At 33.3% G+C, this 14,097-nt stretch overlaps 2 protein-coding genes across 5 annotated transcripts; both read right to left on the reverse strand.

The window, feature by feature from the left end:
- Positions 1–762: 762 nt before the first annotated feature.
- On the reverse strand, positions 763–2,813 carry LOC135131636 (cytochrome P450 9e2-like). 2 transcript variants are annotated; one of them, XM_064059470.1, is made up of 3 exons: positions 2,723–2,813; positions 2,304–2,530; positions 763–2,254 (listed from the first exon to the last, which is right to left on the reverse strand). In XM_064059470.1, exons 2-3 carry the CDS (start codon positions 2,510–2,512, stop codon positions 865–867), a joined length of 1,599 nt encoding a protein of 532 aa, XP_063915540.1. In that variant the 5' UTR covers positions 2,513–2,530; positions 2,723–2,813; the 3' UTR covers positions 763–864. The 2 variants fall into 2 exon arrangements, with proteins under 2 accessions (XP_063915540.1, XP_063915541.1); XM_064059471.1 differs by having other exon boundaries at positions 2,304–2,548; positions 2,723–2,808.
- Positions 2,634–13,985, reverse strand: LOC135131647 (cytochrome P450 9e2-like). 3 transcript variants are annotated; one of them, XM_064059489.1, is made up of 4 exons: positions 13,750–13,985; positions 13,473–13,703; positions 4,025–4,520; positions 2,634–3,973 (listed from the first exon to the last, which is right to left on the reverse strand). In XM_064059489.1, the coding sequence occupies exons 2-4, from the start codon at positions 13,670–13,672 to the stop codon at positions 3,080–3,082; spliced, it is 1,590 nt and encodes a 529-aa protein (XP_063915559.1). In that variant the 5' UTR covers positions 13,673–13,703; positions 13,750–13,985; the 3' UTR covers positions 2,634–3,079. The 3 variants fall into 3 exon arrangements, with proteins under 3 accessions (XP_063915559.1, XP_063915560.1, XP_063915558.1); XM_064059490.1 differs by having other exon boundaries at positions 13,473–13,690; positions 13,743–13,985; XM_064059488.1 differs by having other exon boundaries at positions 13,473–13,690; positions 13,750–13,984.
- Positions 13,986–14,097: the final 112 nt, after the last annotated feature.

The following is a 14,097-nucleotide window of genomic DNA, read 5'->3' on the forward strand; positions in this document are numbered from 1 at the left end:
TTTTTTGTCATCTGTTTTCGATTTTTCTTGTCGTTTTTTGCGGACTTCTTCTCATATCCGCATTGTTTTTTTCCGTTATATTTTTGTGAACTTTTTGGTTCCCTTCTATTAATCACATTTTTAGCGACCTTTTTTCTCAAATTTTTTAGTTTTCCGTCACTTTTTGGAAGTCACTTTTTTATCACTTTTTTGTGCCATTTCTACGGCCTTTTTTTTCACTTTTGTAGTCGTTTTTTTACTGGAACTTTTTAAAACCGCCTTGTTTGTGAATTTTTTATCGCATTTTTTGTAGAGGTTTTTATTCTTATTTTGTCGCTTTTTATGGACTTCCTTTTTTTTTCATTGCACTTTTTTTTGTGATGGTTTGTCAGTGTCAGTGTATTGTCCTTGTGATAAATTTCTTTTAGTACGGATATATATGCAACTGATTTTTTTTAAGACTAACAATTCAAAAATTTAACCTGAACTACTTATTGCAACTATAATTTGAAAAGCACTTTTCAAGACTAGAGGTAAAATACTGAATACTTTGTATTAAACACTTAAACAAATCCAGGCTTTCAGAAAACAGAGTAAGAGAAAAAAAGTGGCCTATCGAGGAATAGAACCTGCGACCTTCGCTTGCTCATCGCATCTTTCAAATTAGTGTAAAATGTTATATGTATCTAAAAATTTGATATTTTGCGAAAATCTGGATTCATAAACCACAAGTACAGGAGTATGTTATTTTAGAAAATTCAAACACCACTCACCATGCAAATCTTTATCATGTTTCTTTTTATTTTATTGGTGATACAAAACACATGATTTTTACTAAACAAATCGTATAATATCTTATAAAATGAACATTTTAAGTGTCAAGTTTTAGACTTTAGAGCGACGTTTAAGCCCTAACCAGAACCCGTTCTCCGCAGTCATATTTAGCTTCTTCTTACTTAAAACCAAAGGTATCTGTGTCTTCTCCACTGGGACTATTTCAAAATGTGACAAAACATAAAAAAATAACGCTTTAATCTCCAGTAGAGCAAACCTAGAACCAATACAATTCCTAGGTCCGGCTCCAAAAGGCATGTACGTGTACGGATTAATATTGACCTTGTTTTCATCGTTGAACCTTTCAGGATCAAATTTATCTGGTTCTGGATAGTATTCAGGATCTCTGTGAATACCAAAAACGGGAATCCATACCGCATCGTTTACTTTCAAGTGTACAGGTTTCTCGTGTGGAAGCTTCGGCTCTATGGTGTAGGCTTTCGTACAAATCCTATCCACAACAGGATTAGGCCACTTCCTCATTGTTTCAGAAACCACCATATCCATGTATTTCATACCAAGAAGCGCCTCATAGGTGACTCCACTTTTACAACCTTCCAAAGTTTCATCTATTTCCCGGATGAGTCTTTCCTGGACCTCTGGATTAACCGCAAGTTCGTGTGCCATGAAACACATTACAGCTGAAACTGACTCAAAACCAGCGAAAAAGAAAATCAGAGCTTGAGACGTCATGTCTTGATCTGTGATTTCCGCTTTCGCATTTTTGGGGTCCTTGTGGATTTCCGATTCCTGGACTGTAGCAAAACCTGTGTCTTGAGCAGGCTGAGTTTCTTCGTGTTTGAGGCCATTTTTGCGAGCTTCTAGGAGAAGATGGATCATGTCGGGTCTTACTATTCCAAGTTGTTCGCGGCTGCGAATACTACTCTTGACTATAGTAGTGAAGAAATTGTTAACTTCTTGTGAAAACATTGTCATCTTCAATAACTTAGCCACTTTAGGTATTAGCATTATCAAAAAGAACGAAAAAATTTTCCTGAAGCCGCTGAAATTTGTGGTTTCTTTTCCCATGAGGTAGAACTCGTTGTTCCTGTTGCTCAAAGAGTCGCACTCTATTCCAAAGGCAGCACTGGCGATGATATCGTTAGTGAATCTAGTGAAAATATCTCTCATTTCAACCGTAATAAGTTTTTCGTCTTTTTTCAAAAAGTGATTGACGAATTGTTCACCATTTTGCGATATTAAAGTGAATATGTGCTTCATTTTGCTGCTGGTGAAAGCCGGACTGAGGGTTGATCGCATATCGCGCCAGGCTTTACCAGTCAAAGCAAACAGATTTTTGGACCATAGGGGTTCACTGTCTTCTGGAATTAGACTTCGGTGGTCCAAGAAATGGTCAAAGTCTTTGACGGTGATTTGCTTGATGAGATCTGGATCTTTGACCAGAAGGCTTGGCCGGAAAAACTGGTAGGTGCCTACGTACCTACAATTAGGTTAGTACAGTGATGTGATAGCACAAAATTGATACCCACCTAGTATTTGGACAGCTTTTATAAACCACTTCGACCATTTCCACAAGGGACTGTCTTCCCAGAAAGATTCCTAAATTATCCCCCAGGAGAAACCCTGAAGTTCTCGGCTTCACCCCTCTTTCCAGCCAGTACTTTTGGGGACAAATCATCAACCAGTACCACAGAGTGGCGGCCGCTGAGGCCACCGCCGCCACTATCCACCACCACATAACGCAGACGTAATAACACTAAAGATACAGGACAAACTGAATTTGTCAATGTTAAGGACATCCTCATTTCCACATTTAAGAAGTTTAATTTTAACTAGTGTCAATTAAAGCTATTACCCAATTTGATATCGCGCAGTGTTTTATTTATCTCACAATCAAATACAGAGCGCAAAAGTGGAAACTTGAACCGAGAAAGTTAAAAATACCAACCTATTGATTATTTGTTGTGTTTACACTAGCACAGACCACTAAACAACTGACTTAATATTCACATGTGGACACGGTTTGGGAGTGCGTTTCGTCCTTGATTACGCTCCAGTAACTTACAATACAAACTACATTATAATTTGGATAGGTCAGCTCACGTTATTACGTCACACTCAGCAGTCAAGGTCACGCTTGTTTATATCAACGAAAATTAACATAGTGTGATACATACTTGCGAATTTATTTACATAAATGTGTTCATTTTTACATTACTTGATAATAAACATAACCTGAATGAAGTTGCGAGAGCTTGAAAATCGATATGAAACGTCAAACCTGACTTGGTTGACCCCAATTTCATTACATAGACCGGCGCTTAAGTCCCAACCGGAACCCTTTTTCCGCAGTCAAATTAAACTTTTTCTTGCTTATAACTAGAGGTATTTGGGTCTTCTCCACTGGAACTATTTCGAAATGGGACAAAATATAAAAGAACAACGTTTTAATCTCGAGTAGGGCAAATCTGGAACCAATGCAGTTTCTGGGTCCTGAACCAAAAGGCAAGTACGTGTAGGGTTTAACATTGATCTTATTCTCGTCGTTGAACCTCTCCGGATCAAATCTCTCCGGTTCCGGATAATGATTAGGGTCTCGATGAAGCCCAAAAATAGGCAACCAAACAACTGCATTCTTTTCCAAGTGAAGAGGTCTTTCATCTGGATATTTCGCCTCAATGGTGTAAGGTTTTGTACAAACTCTATCCACAGCGACAGAACTTGGCCACTTTCTTAGAGCTTCAGAGACCACCATGTCCATATACTTCATACTAAGAACACCTTCGTAGGTGATTTGACCCTTACAAACGTCCCTAGTTTCGTCTACTTCTTCCATTAGTCGTTTCTGGATATCTGGATTAACCGCAAGTTCGTGCGACATGAAACACATGAGTGTTGAAACTGAGTCAAAACCAGCGAAGAAGAAAAGCAAAGCTTGTGAGGTCATGTCTTGGTCCGTAATTTCTGCTTTTGCGTTTTTGGGGTTCTTGTGGATTTCGGATTCCTCGACTGTGGCAAAACCTGTGTCTTGAATAAGCTGCGTTTCGTCGTGTTTGAGACCTTTTTGGCGAGCTTCTAGGAGAAGATGGATCATGTCGGGTCTGACAATTCCGTGTTTTTCGCGACTTTGGATATTCGTTTTGATTAGATTATCGAAAAAGTGTCTAACTCGGTTGGAAAATATGCCAACTTTGAAAAACTAAAAACAAAATATGTTAAAGTAACTCAAACTGGACACCACGATATTCACCTTAAGTACCCTCGGCACCAGAAAATATCCAAAGATCTTCAAAGTCTTCCAGAAGCCTCTAAAATTTGTGATTTCTTTCCCCATGAGGTAAAACTCGTTTTCGCGATCCCCCAAAGAATCGCATTCTACTCCGAAAGCAGTGTTGGCGATGACGTCGTTAGTGAATCTAGTGAAGGTGTCTTTCATTTCAATTGTAATCAAGTTTTCGTCTTTTTTCAAAAAGTGGTTTCCGAATTGTTCACCACTTTGTGATATTAGAGTGAACATGTACTTCATTTTGCTGCTGGTGAAAGCCGGACTGAGGGTTGTTCGCATTTGGTGCCACTTTTTACCGGTTAAGGCGAAAAGGTTTTTAGCCCAGAGGGGTTCAATGTCTTCTGAAATAAAGCTTCGGTGGTCTACAAAGTGGTCGAAGTCTTTCACGGTGATTTGTTTGATGAGGTCGGGGTCTTTTAGTAAGAGGGTGGGTTGTAAAAACTGGTAGAGGCCTGTGTACCTAAAGTATCAAAAATCACAGTTAGAATAGGTCAGCTCAGATCAGATCGGGTTTGGTCTTGTCTGATCAGGTCAGGTTAGGTAATTAAGCAGTGACAAACTAAAATTTTCTCTGAAGAAACAAACCCTTCTAAAAAAATCCATCAAACACCTTGGTAAATAATAATTCATTAAAAAAAAAAAACTCAATTATGACATAAAAAAATTGGTCTAAAGAGTTTAGACAGTACTTCCCTCGCTGTCAGAAACTTGACGACTGCATGCCTATTGTGTTTTTTTTTCTCATTACATTTTTGTAGTGGGAATTTAAAAAAAAATTGTGATGACGTCATCAACATTTTTGCAAGGACACGTATTTCAGTTGGGATAGATGTAGTGTAATACTAAGAATAAAATTATTGTATTCCCAAATTTTCGGGAAAATGAATTGGGTCGTTTTGAATATTGATTTCTTATAATGAATAAAATAACGAAACAATTTACTCACGTATACGGCGCCGGTGTGTAATAAATATCTAGAGAGCGGATTTCTGTCGGGCTAGGCAAGGCCAAACTCGGTACGGCTCGTTAAGGGATGCGAATTCATTGCGGTTGCGGACTGCACTTCGTTTATTTGAGATTAGAATAACGCTGTTTCGTTGCACTCTGCTGTTAATTCCCGTTCTCATTTACTTAGCCGTTTGATTAATAAATCGTTAATTATATTTATGGAATTAGTACCGATTAAATTCAGCCGCTACTGAGTCCCGGCGATCCAGCGCGTCCCCACCTATAATCGTGACGTAGCCCGACAAAAATCGGCTGTCTAGACTAATATGAAAGGCAACTGAAAATCGTTTATGTATAAACATTCTTAATTTAAGATGACAAGCGTAACAGCATACGTGAGAGTCAAACAGAGAAACTGTAAACAAAACGACCATCGGTTTTATTGCTTCGACTTCCGCTTATTATATAAAACATTGGGTTTTATTTTAATTCTTGACGGTGAAATTCACAATTGGTTGATTATAAACATGTCTATTTCGCATTCGCGGAACCAAGTGAGCGCATAAAACAAATGCAGGTCTGTAATGTTAAGGTCGATGTAAATAAGCGTGCTACCCTTATGTTTCAACCGAGTTTTTCCTTTGACAAATTTTGTGTCTACCAAATTGGGTTGGTTGGGGTGTAATACTAATAATAAGTGTTGCCTTTAATTTAATCAATAAAATAAATTGACGTCATTAATTTTTTTGAACCACCTCTTAAGAAAATCTAAAAAATATGAATGGAATGATAAATCACAAGTACAAACTCATCATATTTTTTGCATTTTAGATAGGATTTATTCAGCAAAATTTAAGGGTGACGTCATCAATTTTTTTAGGAGGGATGAACAAATGCATTTTGAACAAAAGTTTACCATGCTTATAATAACTTTAAAATATTCCCAAGATTTCAAAGCATTCGGTTTTGTAATTCCTGATTAAATCGATAAAATAAATTCACGCCTTCATTAATTTTTTTGAGTCACCCTGCATATGCAAATCCAAAAATATGAATGGAATGATAAATCACAAGTACAGACTCATCATATTTTGTACATTTTAGATACGATTTATTCGGTAAACTTTTGAGCTGACGTCATCAGTTTTTTGTAGAAGATAACCAAATATATTTTGACTAAAAATTTATTATGCTCTTTATAACCTTAAAACATCTGCAAGATTTCAAAGCATTCGGTTTTGTAGTTCCTGATTAAATCAATAAAATAAATTTACGCATTCATTATTTTTTTTGAGTCAGCCTGTATATGCAAATCGAAAAAATTTGAATGGAATGATAAATCACAAGAAGAGACTCTCCATATTTTGTACATTTTAGATAGGATTTATTCAGCAAAATTTTGTGGTGACGTCATAAATTTTTTAGGGGGGACGACCAAATACATTTTGATCAAATATTTACCATGCTTATGATAATTTTAAAATATCTTCAAGATTTCGAAGCATTCGGTTTTGTAGTTCCTGAGTAAACCAGTAAAATAAATTTACGCTTTCATTTATTTTCTTGAATCACCCTGTATATGCAAATCCAAAAAATATGAATGGAGTGATAAATGACAAGTACAGACTCATCATATTTTGTACATTTTAGATATGATTTATTCGGCAAACTTTCGAGCTGACGTCATCAAGTTTTTGGAGGGGATAAGCAAATATATTTTGACTAAAGATTTATTATGCTCTTTATCACCTTAAAACATCTGCAAGATTTCAGAGCATTCGGTTTTGTAGTTCCTGATTAAATCGATAAAATAAATACACGCCTTCATTAATTTTTTTGAGTCACCCTGTATATGCAAATCCAAAAAATATGAATGGAGTGATACATCACAAGTACAGACTCATAATATTTTGTACATTTTAGATATGATTTATTCCACAAACTTTTGAGCTGACGTCATCAAGTTTTTGGATGGGATAAGCAAATATTTTTTGACTAAAGATTTATGATGCTCTTTATAGCCTTAAAACATCTGCAACATTTCAAAGCATTCTGGTTAGCAGATTAAAAATTAAATTTCAAAATGATGTTTTATAATTTTGATTTTTTTTCCAAAAATCTGGACGGTTCGGGTGAAAAGTCGATTCAGAGTTGTAAACTACATGTGTAGGACTATGTTATTTTATACAATTGAAAACCCATTTACTATGTACAATTTTGAAGTGACGTCATCGCATTAGTGGTGGGGATGATTAGACAAATTTTGGTTAGCGTTTTACCATCTACATGATATTCTTAATATAAGTACAAAATTTCACAACAATCGGTCGAGTACTTTCGGAGATTATCTGTCTAATAAAAATCCGGGACGGCAGACGGACAGACGGACAGACGGACAGACGGACAGACGGACAGACGGACAGACGGACAGACGGACAGACGGACAGACGGACAGACGGACAGACGGACAGACAGACGGAAATGGGAGACCTATTTCTTCGTCTTCTAGGGGTCATGAAAGATCGAGAAAACGTAAAAGTAGAGAGTCGGCCGACCGACTCGATTACAATACTTCCTTTGCTTACGCTCGGGAAGTAAAAACATAAATAAATAAAATAACTACTGTCAAAACTGTCTCAGTTTTCAACAGTACATTGTTATTGATAATATTGATAATATGACGTATTATTTGGTTCATGATTTCTAGTAAACGAAATGGCTTTAAATTTAGCGATGTTAGGAATCATGGAATTCTCAGTACACCGTTTCCAAAAAAAATCGATATCATTTTGGATTTTTAGGGCATCGTCTACACTGACAACTTTCATATACAACTTTAAATCGTCTGCGAAAATAAGATAATTGCAGCGAGAAAAACAACTTGTAATGTTATTAATAAACATTAAAAAAGCATCGGACCAAGATGAGTGCCTTGCGGTACGCCTACTCGATATCCTTGTTCCATCGAGTTGTTTATAAAATTGCTATACTCAAATAGGTTTGTTGGTGTACTGCGGTTAGGTAGAAAACCATGTTGATGAATGTAAATTTATTTTTTAAAGGTTCGGACGAAATGGTCAGAAACGATGGAATCAAGAACTTTACATGAAGAACTCAAGCAAGCGATAAGTTTGTAATTTATTTTTTATTTATTTATGTAAAGGAATAATAAATGAGAATTTCCATTGTTGTATTTTTTAAGTCATATAATTTCTGAAACACAGTATCGTTAGAAATTTTAATCGAGCCGAGAGTATTATTACAATGGAATACATCTGAATTAAGAAATTATTTCTTAGTAACTCAAATTTTCACAACGAATACAGCGATTATGTACAGAATAATTCCGACTCGAATGGATTTGACTAGACTCTACTTCGCCCATTCTCTGGACTTCACTGCCCGCTCCCGACGGTAGTTCCTAATTAAAGAGCCACACGGTCCTTCTCGAAGCCGTCACCGTTTCTAGGCTTATTCTGGAGCACCTATCGCGACTTCGGCTTCTAGGTTGTTCGCTGTTCGGCCGCCGTCACCGACGATGAGTCACCCATCATCGCCGCACATACTAGAAAACCCATAGGCGTCGTACCGGGGCGACGTATGGATTTATTTCGTACAATATACTCGTAAATCTCTTATAATCTCCACGAATCGAGCTTTTAACAGTTTCTGAATTTTGAATTTTTTATGAAGTCTAATTTTTTTCTTAGTATTTTTATGATTTTACTATAATTTTCGTGTTTTCGACCGCAATTTTTCGATCTTTAAGTTTTTCAATTTTTAACCTTTCGATTTTTGAATTTTCCGTTTCTTCAATTTCTCAAGTTTTTCGATTTCTCGAAGCTTTCATTTTACACTTTTGCGTTTTTTCATTTTGAGTTTTCAATTTTACAATTTTTCTATTTTATAACTTTTCCATTTTGTTTATTCGGAAAGTAGAAAATTCGAAAAATTGAAAAATCGGAAAATTAAAAATTGGAAAAAACTGAAAAAACAAAAAATTGCAAAATCGGAAAATCGAATGGAATTTGTTTCCACGATTTTTTAACTTCGATTTTTTAAATTTTTTAATCTGTATTGCAATTTTTCGATTTTTGGAATTTTCTGTTTCTCATATCTAGGTTTATCGATTTTTTTGAGTTTTTCGATTTTTCCGTTTATCTTTTATTTGAGTAAATATTTCAATTTTGAATTTTCCGATTTCGGCCTATTTCGATTTCTCGATCTTTTGAAGTCTCAAGTTTTCGATTTCGATTTCTTGGTTTTTCGATTTTCAAAATTTTCGATTTTTCTAGTATATATTTTAAATTTTCGATTTTTTAAATTTTTCATTTTTTCCTTTTATAATCTTTATGTTTCGAGTTGCCGATTTAAATTTTTTAATGTGTTTCAATTTTTCCATTTTTGGAATTTTCGATTTCTCATATCTCAATTTTCCAATTTTAAAAATTTTTCGATTTCTCGATTTTTAAGTTTTCGCTATCTCAATTTTGGGAATTTTTCAATTTCTATATTTTTCAGATTTTCGATATTTTCATTTTCCCGATTTTGTAATTTTCATTTTCTTGATTTTATATCACAATTTTTCATTTTTCCATTACCGTTATTTTTTTCAACGTTTCTTTGGATTTTATAATTTTTTGTTTATTCAATTTTTTACATTTTCAATCTTTGATTTTTTAAGTTCTTGATTTCCAATTTTTTTATATTTCGAAGCTTTCATTTTGTACTCTTTCAGTTTTACAATTTTTCTATTTTATAATTTTTCGATTGTTTATTCGAAAAGTTAAAAACTCGAAAAAATGAAAAATTGAAGCAATGAAAAACTAAAAACCGAGAAACTTAAAAATCTAAAAGAAATTAATGAATCGAAGAATGGGAAAGAAGAAAAACCATTCGAATTGAAAAATTGGAAAATCCAAAAATTGTAAAATCGATAAATTATAGAATCTTGAAAATTGTAAAGTCCAAAAACCGTGACATTCAAACACCGAAAAATTGAAAAATTCCAAAAACGAAAAACTGAAAAAGTGAACAACTTTATAAATTATAATTATTAGGAGTGTTACATAATTAAAATGAAAACTAGAAAAACTGCAAATGAAAAATTAAAAAAACGGAAAATTGAAAAAATAAACCCACACGAAAAATTGCAAATCGAAAAATTGACGAAATTAAAAACTGAAAACTTGTGAAATTTGCAAACTCTAAAATTTGAAACATCTAAAGGTTGGAAAATCAAAAACTGAAAAATCGAGAAATCGAAAATTTTCAAAACTGAAAAGTCGAAAGATTGAAAAATCGAAATTTTGCAAAATCGGAAAACCGAGGAATTCAAACTGAAAAAAGATCGAGAATTCGAAAAATCTAAATATCTAAAATTTAAAAAAATTAAAAAATTACAATAACGAAAAATTTTACATTAAAAAAAACACAAAATCAAAAAGTCGAAAAATCGAGAAATTGAGAAATGGAAAAATGAAAATTTATAAAAACCAAAGACTGAAAAGCATAAAAAACATTAAAATCGGGAAATCGGAACGTAAAAAAATAAAATCGAAAAATTGAAAAATTTTAAATTTAAAAATTCGAAAACTTGAAAAACTGAAAAACTAAAGAAATGAAAAACTAAAAAATCGACAAATTGAAAAATCTCAAAACTGAAAAGACGAAAATTTGAAAACCCCAAAAATCAATTTCTGGTAAGTCAAAAAATCAAAATTTAAAAAGTTGAAAAATGAAAATATCAAAAAACTGAAAAATATAGAGATTCAAAGTAAAAACATTTTGAAATAGAAAAAACGAAAAATCGAGATGTAAGAAATCGAAAATTCCAAAATCGAAAAATTGGAATACACGTTAAAAAGGTTAAAATCGGGAGATCGAAGCATAACAAAACATAAAATCGAAAAATGGAGAATTTTAAAAATCTAAAAACTTGAAGAAATAAAAAATTGAAAAATGGAAAAGCCGAGAAATCGAAATTAAAAAATTGAGACATCAAAAGATCCGAGAAATGGAGAAATCGAAAAACCGGAAAATTACAACTGAAATACATATTTAAACTTAAAAAAAAAACGATAAATCGATATATCAAAAAAGTGAAAAATTTTAAATAAAAAAATTGGAGATATTGAAAAATCCCAAAATTGCAACAACGAAAACTTGAGAAATCGAAAAACTGAAAAATCGATAAATTGAAAAGAGGAAAAATCGAAAAATCAAAGAATTGATTAATAGAAAAATTGAGAAATGTAAAAATGATCTTTTTTTAAATTGCAAAAATTGTAAAACTGAAAAAATTAAGCAAACTAAAAATCGAGAAATCAAGAAATTGTAATTCAATTGTGTTTTATTTTTCCACAAAAATTTCGATGTCGAAGATAAAAATTCAACACGGATTCATAGACCATACGTACACTGTTACTTTTTTTTTTAATTTATATAACATTTATTTGACAAAATTGTAGAACTGAAGAAACGAAAAATAGAAACATTGAAAAACTAGAAATCGAGAAAAAATTAATGAATCAAAGAACGAATTAAATCGAAAAATGTTCGTAAAATCCAAAAACTAACATTCAAAGATCGAAAAATTAAAAAATTCCAAAAACGAAAAATTGAAAAAATGAACAACTCTAATAAAAATTATAATTATTATTACATATCTAAAATGAAAACTAGAAAACCTGCAAATCAAAAATTGAAGAAACGAAAAATTGAAAACAAAAAAAAATGAAAAATCCAAAAACTGAAAAATTTCAAATTAAGAAAAAGAAAAAATATAAAAACTCGTTCCTCGCGCGTTAAAATATCTCGATTATTAATCACCTTTATTAACAAACTTGTTCGGTAAATAGCTATTAATTTACCTGATCTCATTTTCAATTCCAATGAAAACCCCTTTTTTAAAAATTGCACATTTAAAAAAATATATCTGTTACGTTACGGTCTAATCAAGAATTAGATAAAGAAGTCAAGCAAGCGATAAGTTTGTAATTTATTTTTATTTATTTATGTAAAGGCATAATAAATGAAAATTTCCATTGTTGTATTTTTTAAGTTATACAATTTCTGAAACACAGTATCGTTAGAAATTTTAATCGAGCTGAGAGTATTATTACAATGAAATACATCTGATTAAGAAATTATTTCTTAGTAACTCGAATATTCACGACTAATTATACAGCGATTATGTACAGAATAATTCCGACTCGAATGGATTTGACTAGACTCTAATTCGTCCATTGTCTGGACTTCACCGCCCGCTCCCGACGGTGGTTCCCAATTAAAGAGTCACACGGTCCTTCTCGAACAGTCCCCGTCACCGCTTCTAGGCTTATTCTGGAGCACCCATCGCGACTTCCGCTTCCAGGCTTTTCTTTAGCGAACGCCGTCCGGCCGCCGTCACCGACGATGAGTCACCCACCATGGCCGCACATACTAGAAAACCCATATGCGTCGTACCGGGGCGACGTATGGGTTTATTTCTCTTATAATCTCCAGGAATCGAGCAGAGAGTTTCTAATGTTTTTAAATTCACTAAACTAGCTTAAATTATGACTAAATTTGACTTTTTTTATAGAATCTATTTTTTTTCTTGGTAAATATCTTTGTGTTTTTAGAGAACTAATTTGAAAATTTGATTCTACATTAGTAGTAGTGGATTTAGGGACAAATATTTCAATAGCCACTCTTAAAATGTTGTAAAAAAATTCAACATTGGTAGTAACATCATTAGTTGTAAGCAAAATATTCCAGTTGATAGAGAAATAGTCATTAATTTCGCTATTCCGAGCATTTTTAAAGTCATATGAAAAATTGTTACAAAGAGGTACATGGACGGAAGACAGGGAATTTTATGTTGAGAGGTAGATGATATGGTTTTACATTGGGGACAATGTTTTAACTGTCTTTAAGTATTTATTTTGAGAGTACGAGATCAAAACAAGAATGACTGCAGTTTAAAACATGGTTAAATTGACGAATATCAAGATAGTTAAGAGTAAATCAATAAAAATGTTATCAATTATATAAAGTTATTTTTTAAAATAGGAATGAGGCTAAAATTATCGCTAGACTTAGGTAACCAGCTAATATTGGGTAAATTAAAGTCAACCGAAGACAGACAATTAAGATAAACATTAACATCTGAAGAAGGAGGTTTATATGTGACACAAATTGATGAACACAAAAATACTTTCGCCCTGGTTTTCAGGAGCATTGACGACACTTGAGGAGTATTTAGAAAGCACCGCAATAAGAACACCACCGCCACTAACTTCAACAGTTGTAGATTGACAGGCCAGATATTTTTTGTGTGATATTTTAGTTCATCTTCGGGGATTTTTAGATTTTGGGCTATTTTGACGAAGCTATTTTGTCGGGAGCCATTTTGTCAATTATAGAAAGCACAAGAAAGACAATTAGGTGGAAAAAAGGACAGGTGTTTTAGTTTACTAACCTAGCTTTTGGACAGATGTTATAAACCATCAAAACCATTTCCGCGAAAGACCTTTTCCGGAAAACCGTTCCCCAATTATCCCCAAAAAGAAATCCTGGATTTCCTTGTTTCACCCCTTTTTCCAGCCAGTACTTGTGGGGGCGAGTTAGCAACCGGTACACCCAAGCTATGACGGCTATTGCTACCACGATCCACAACATCGTTCAAATCTATTCACACTAAAAATAATAACTGATAGATACATAATTTTCACTAAGTTGAAGGTTCTACATCTTACAAGCTTTATCAAATTGTGGTCCTCTTTAGTGTTTCAGATGACGATGAGTGATGATGACCTCTTGGTGTTTTATGATGTTCGATATTTATATATTTATCTTCAATACATGACGCAGGAAATAGTTTTCGATTCTGATTAAGCGTAGAAGAGATGAAGGGAGAAAAGGTAGAACACCTGTTCACATCTGTTTGGTGCTTCATTACTACTCTGAGCTCTATCTATGTGTTATCAATTGTTGATTCAAGTTATCAGTTCAGTAACATTTACTGATAACAGTATGTTTACATTTTTTTTGCCAAATCTTCTAGAAGTAGTACTCTGTGTAAACCGTAAAAAAGTGACTTAATA

Source organism: Zophobas morio, unplaced genomic scaffold, assembly GCF_036711695.1.
Source record: "Zophobas morio isolate AGI-343-1 ecotype UQ-CSIRO unplaced genomic scaffold, CSIRO_AGI_Zmor_V1 ptg000021l, whole genome shotgun sequence".
Taxonomy (NCBI): Eukaryota; Metazoa; Arthropoda; class Insecta; order Coleoptera; family Tenebrionidae; genus Zophobas; species Zophobas morio.

What these genes read in the sequence shown, in the direction of transcription:
- LOC135131636 (XM_064059470.1), bottom strand. Translation starts at nt 2,512, where the DNA reads ATGTGGTGGTGGATAGTGGCGGCGGTGGCCTCAGCGGCCGCCACTCTG. An exon ending in AAAAGCTGTCCAAATACTAG is followed by an intron (nt 2,255 to 2,303) that starts GTGGGTATCAAT and finishes ACCTAATTGTAG; the next exon opens with GTACGTAGGCACCTACCAGT.
- LOC135131647 (XM_064059489.1), bottom strand. Translation starts at nt 13,672, where the DNA reads ATGTTGTGGATCGTGGTAGCAATAGCCGTCATAGCTTGGGTGTACCGG. An exon ending in AACATCTGTCCAAAAGCTAG is followed by an intron (nt 4,521 to 13,472) that starts GTTAGTAAACTA and finishes TTGATACTTTAG; the next exon opens with GTACACAGGCCTCTACCAGT. An exon ending in TGGTGCCGAGGGTACTTAAG is followed by an intron (nt 3,974 to 4,024) that starts GTGAATATCGTG and finishes TTTTGTTTTTAG; the next exon opens with TTTTTCAAAGTTGGCATATT.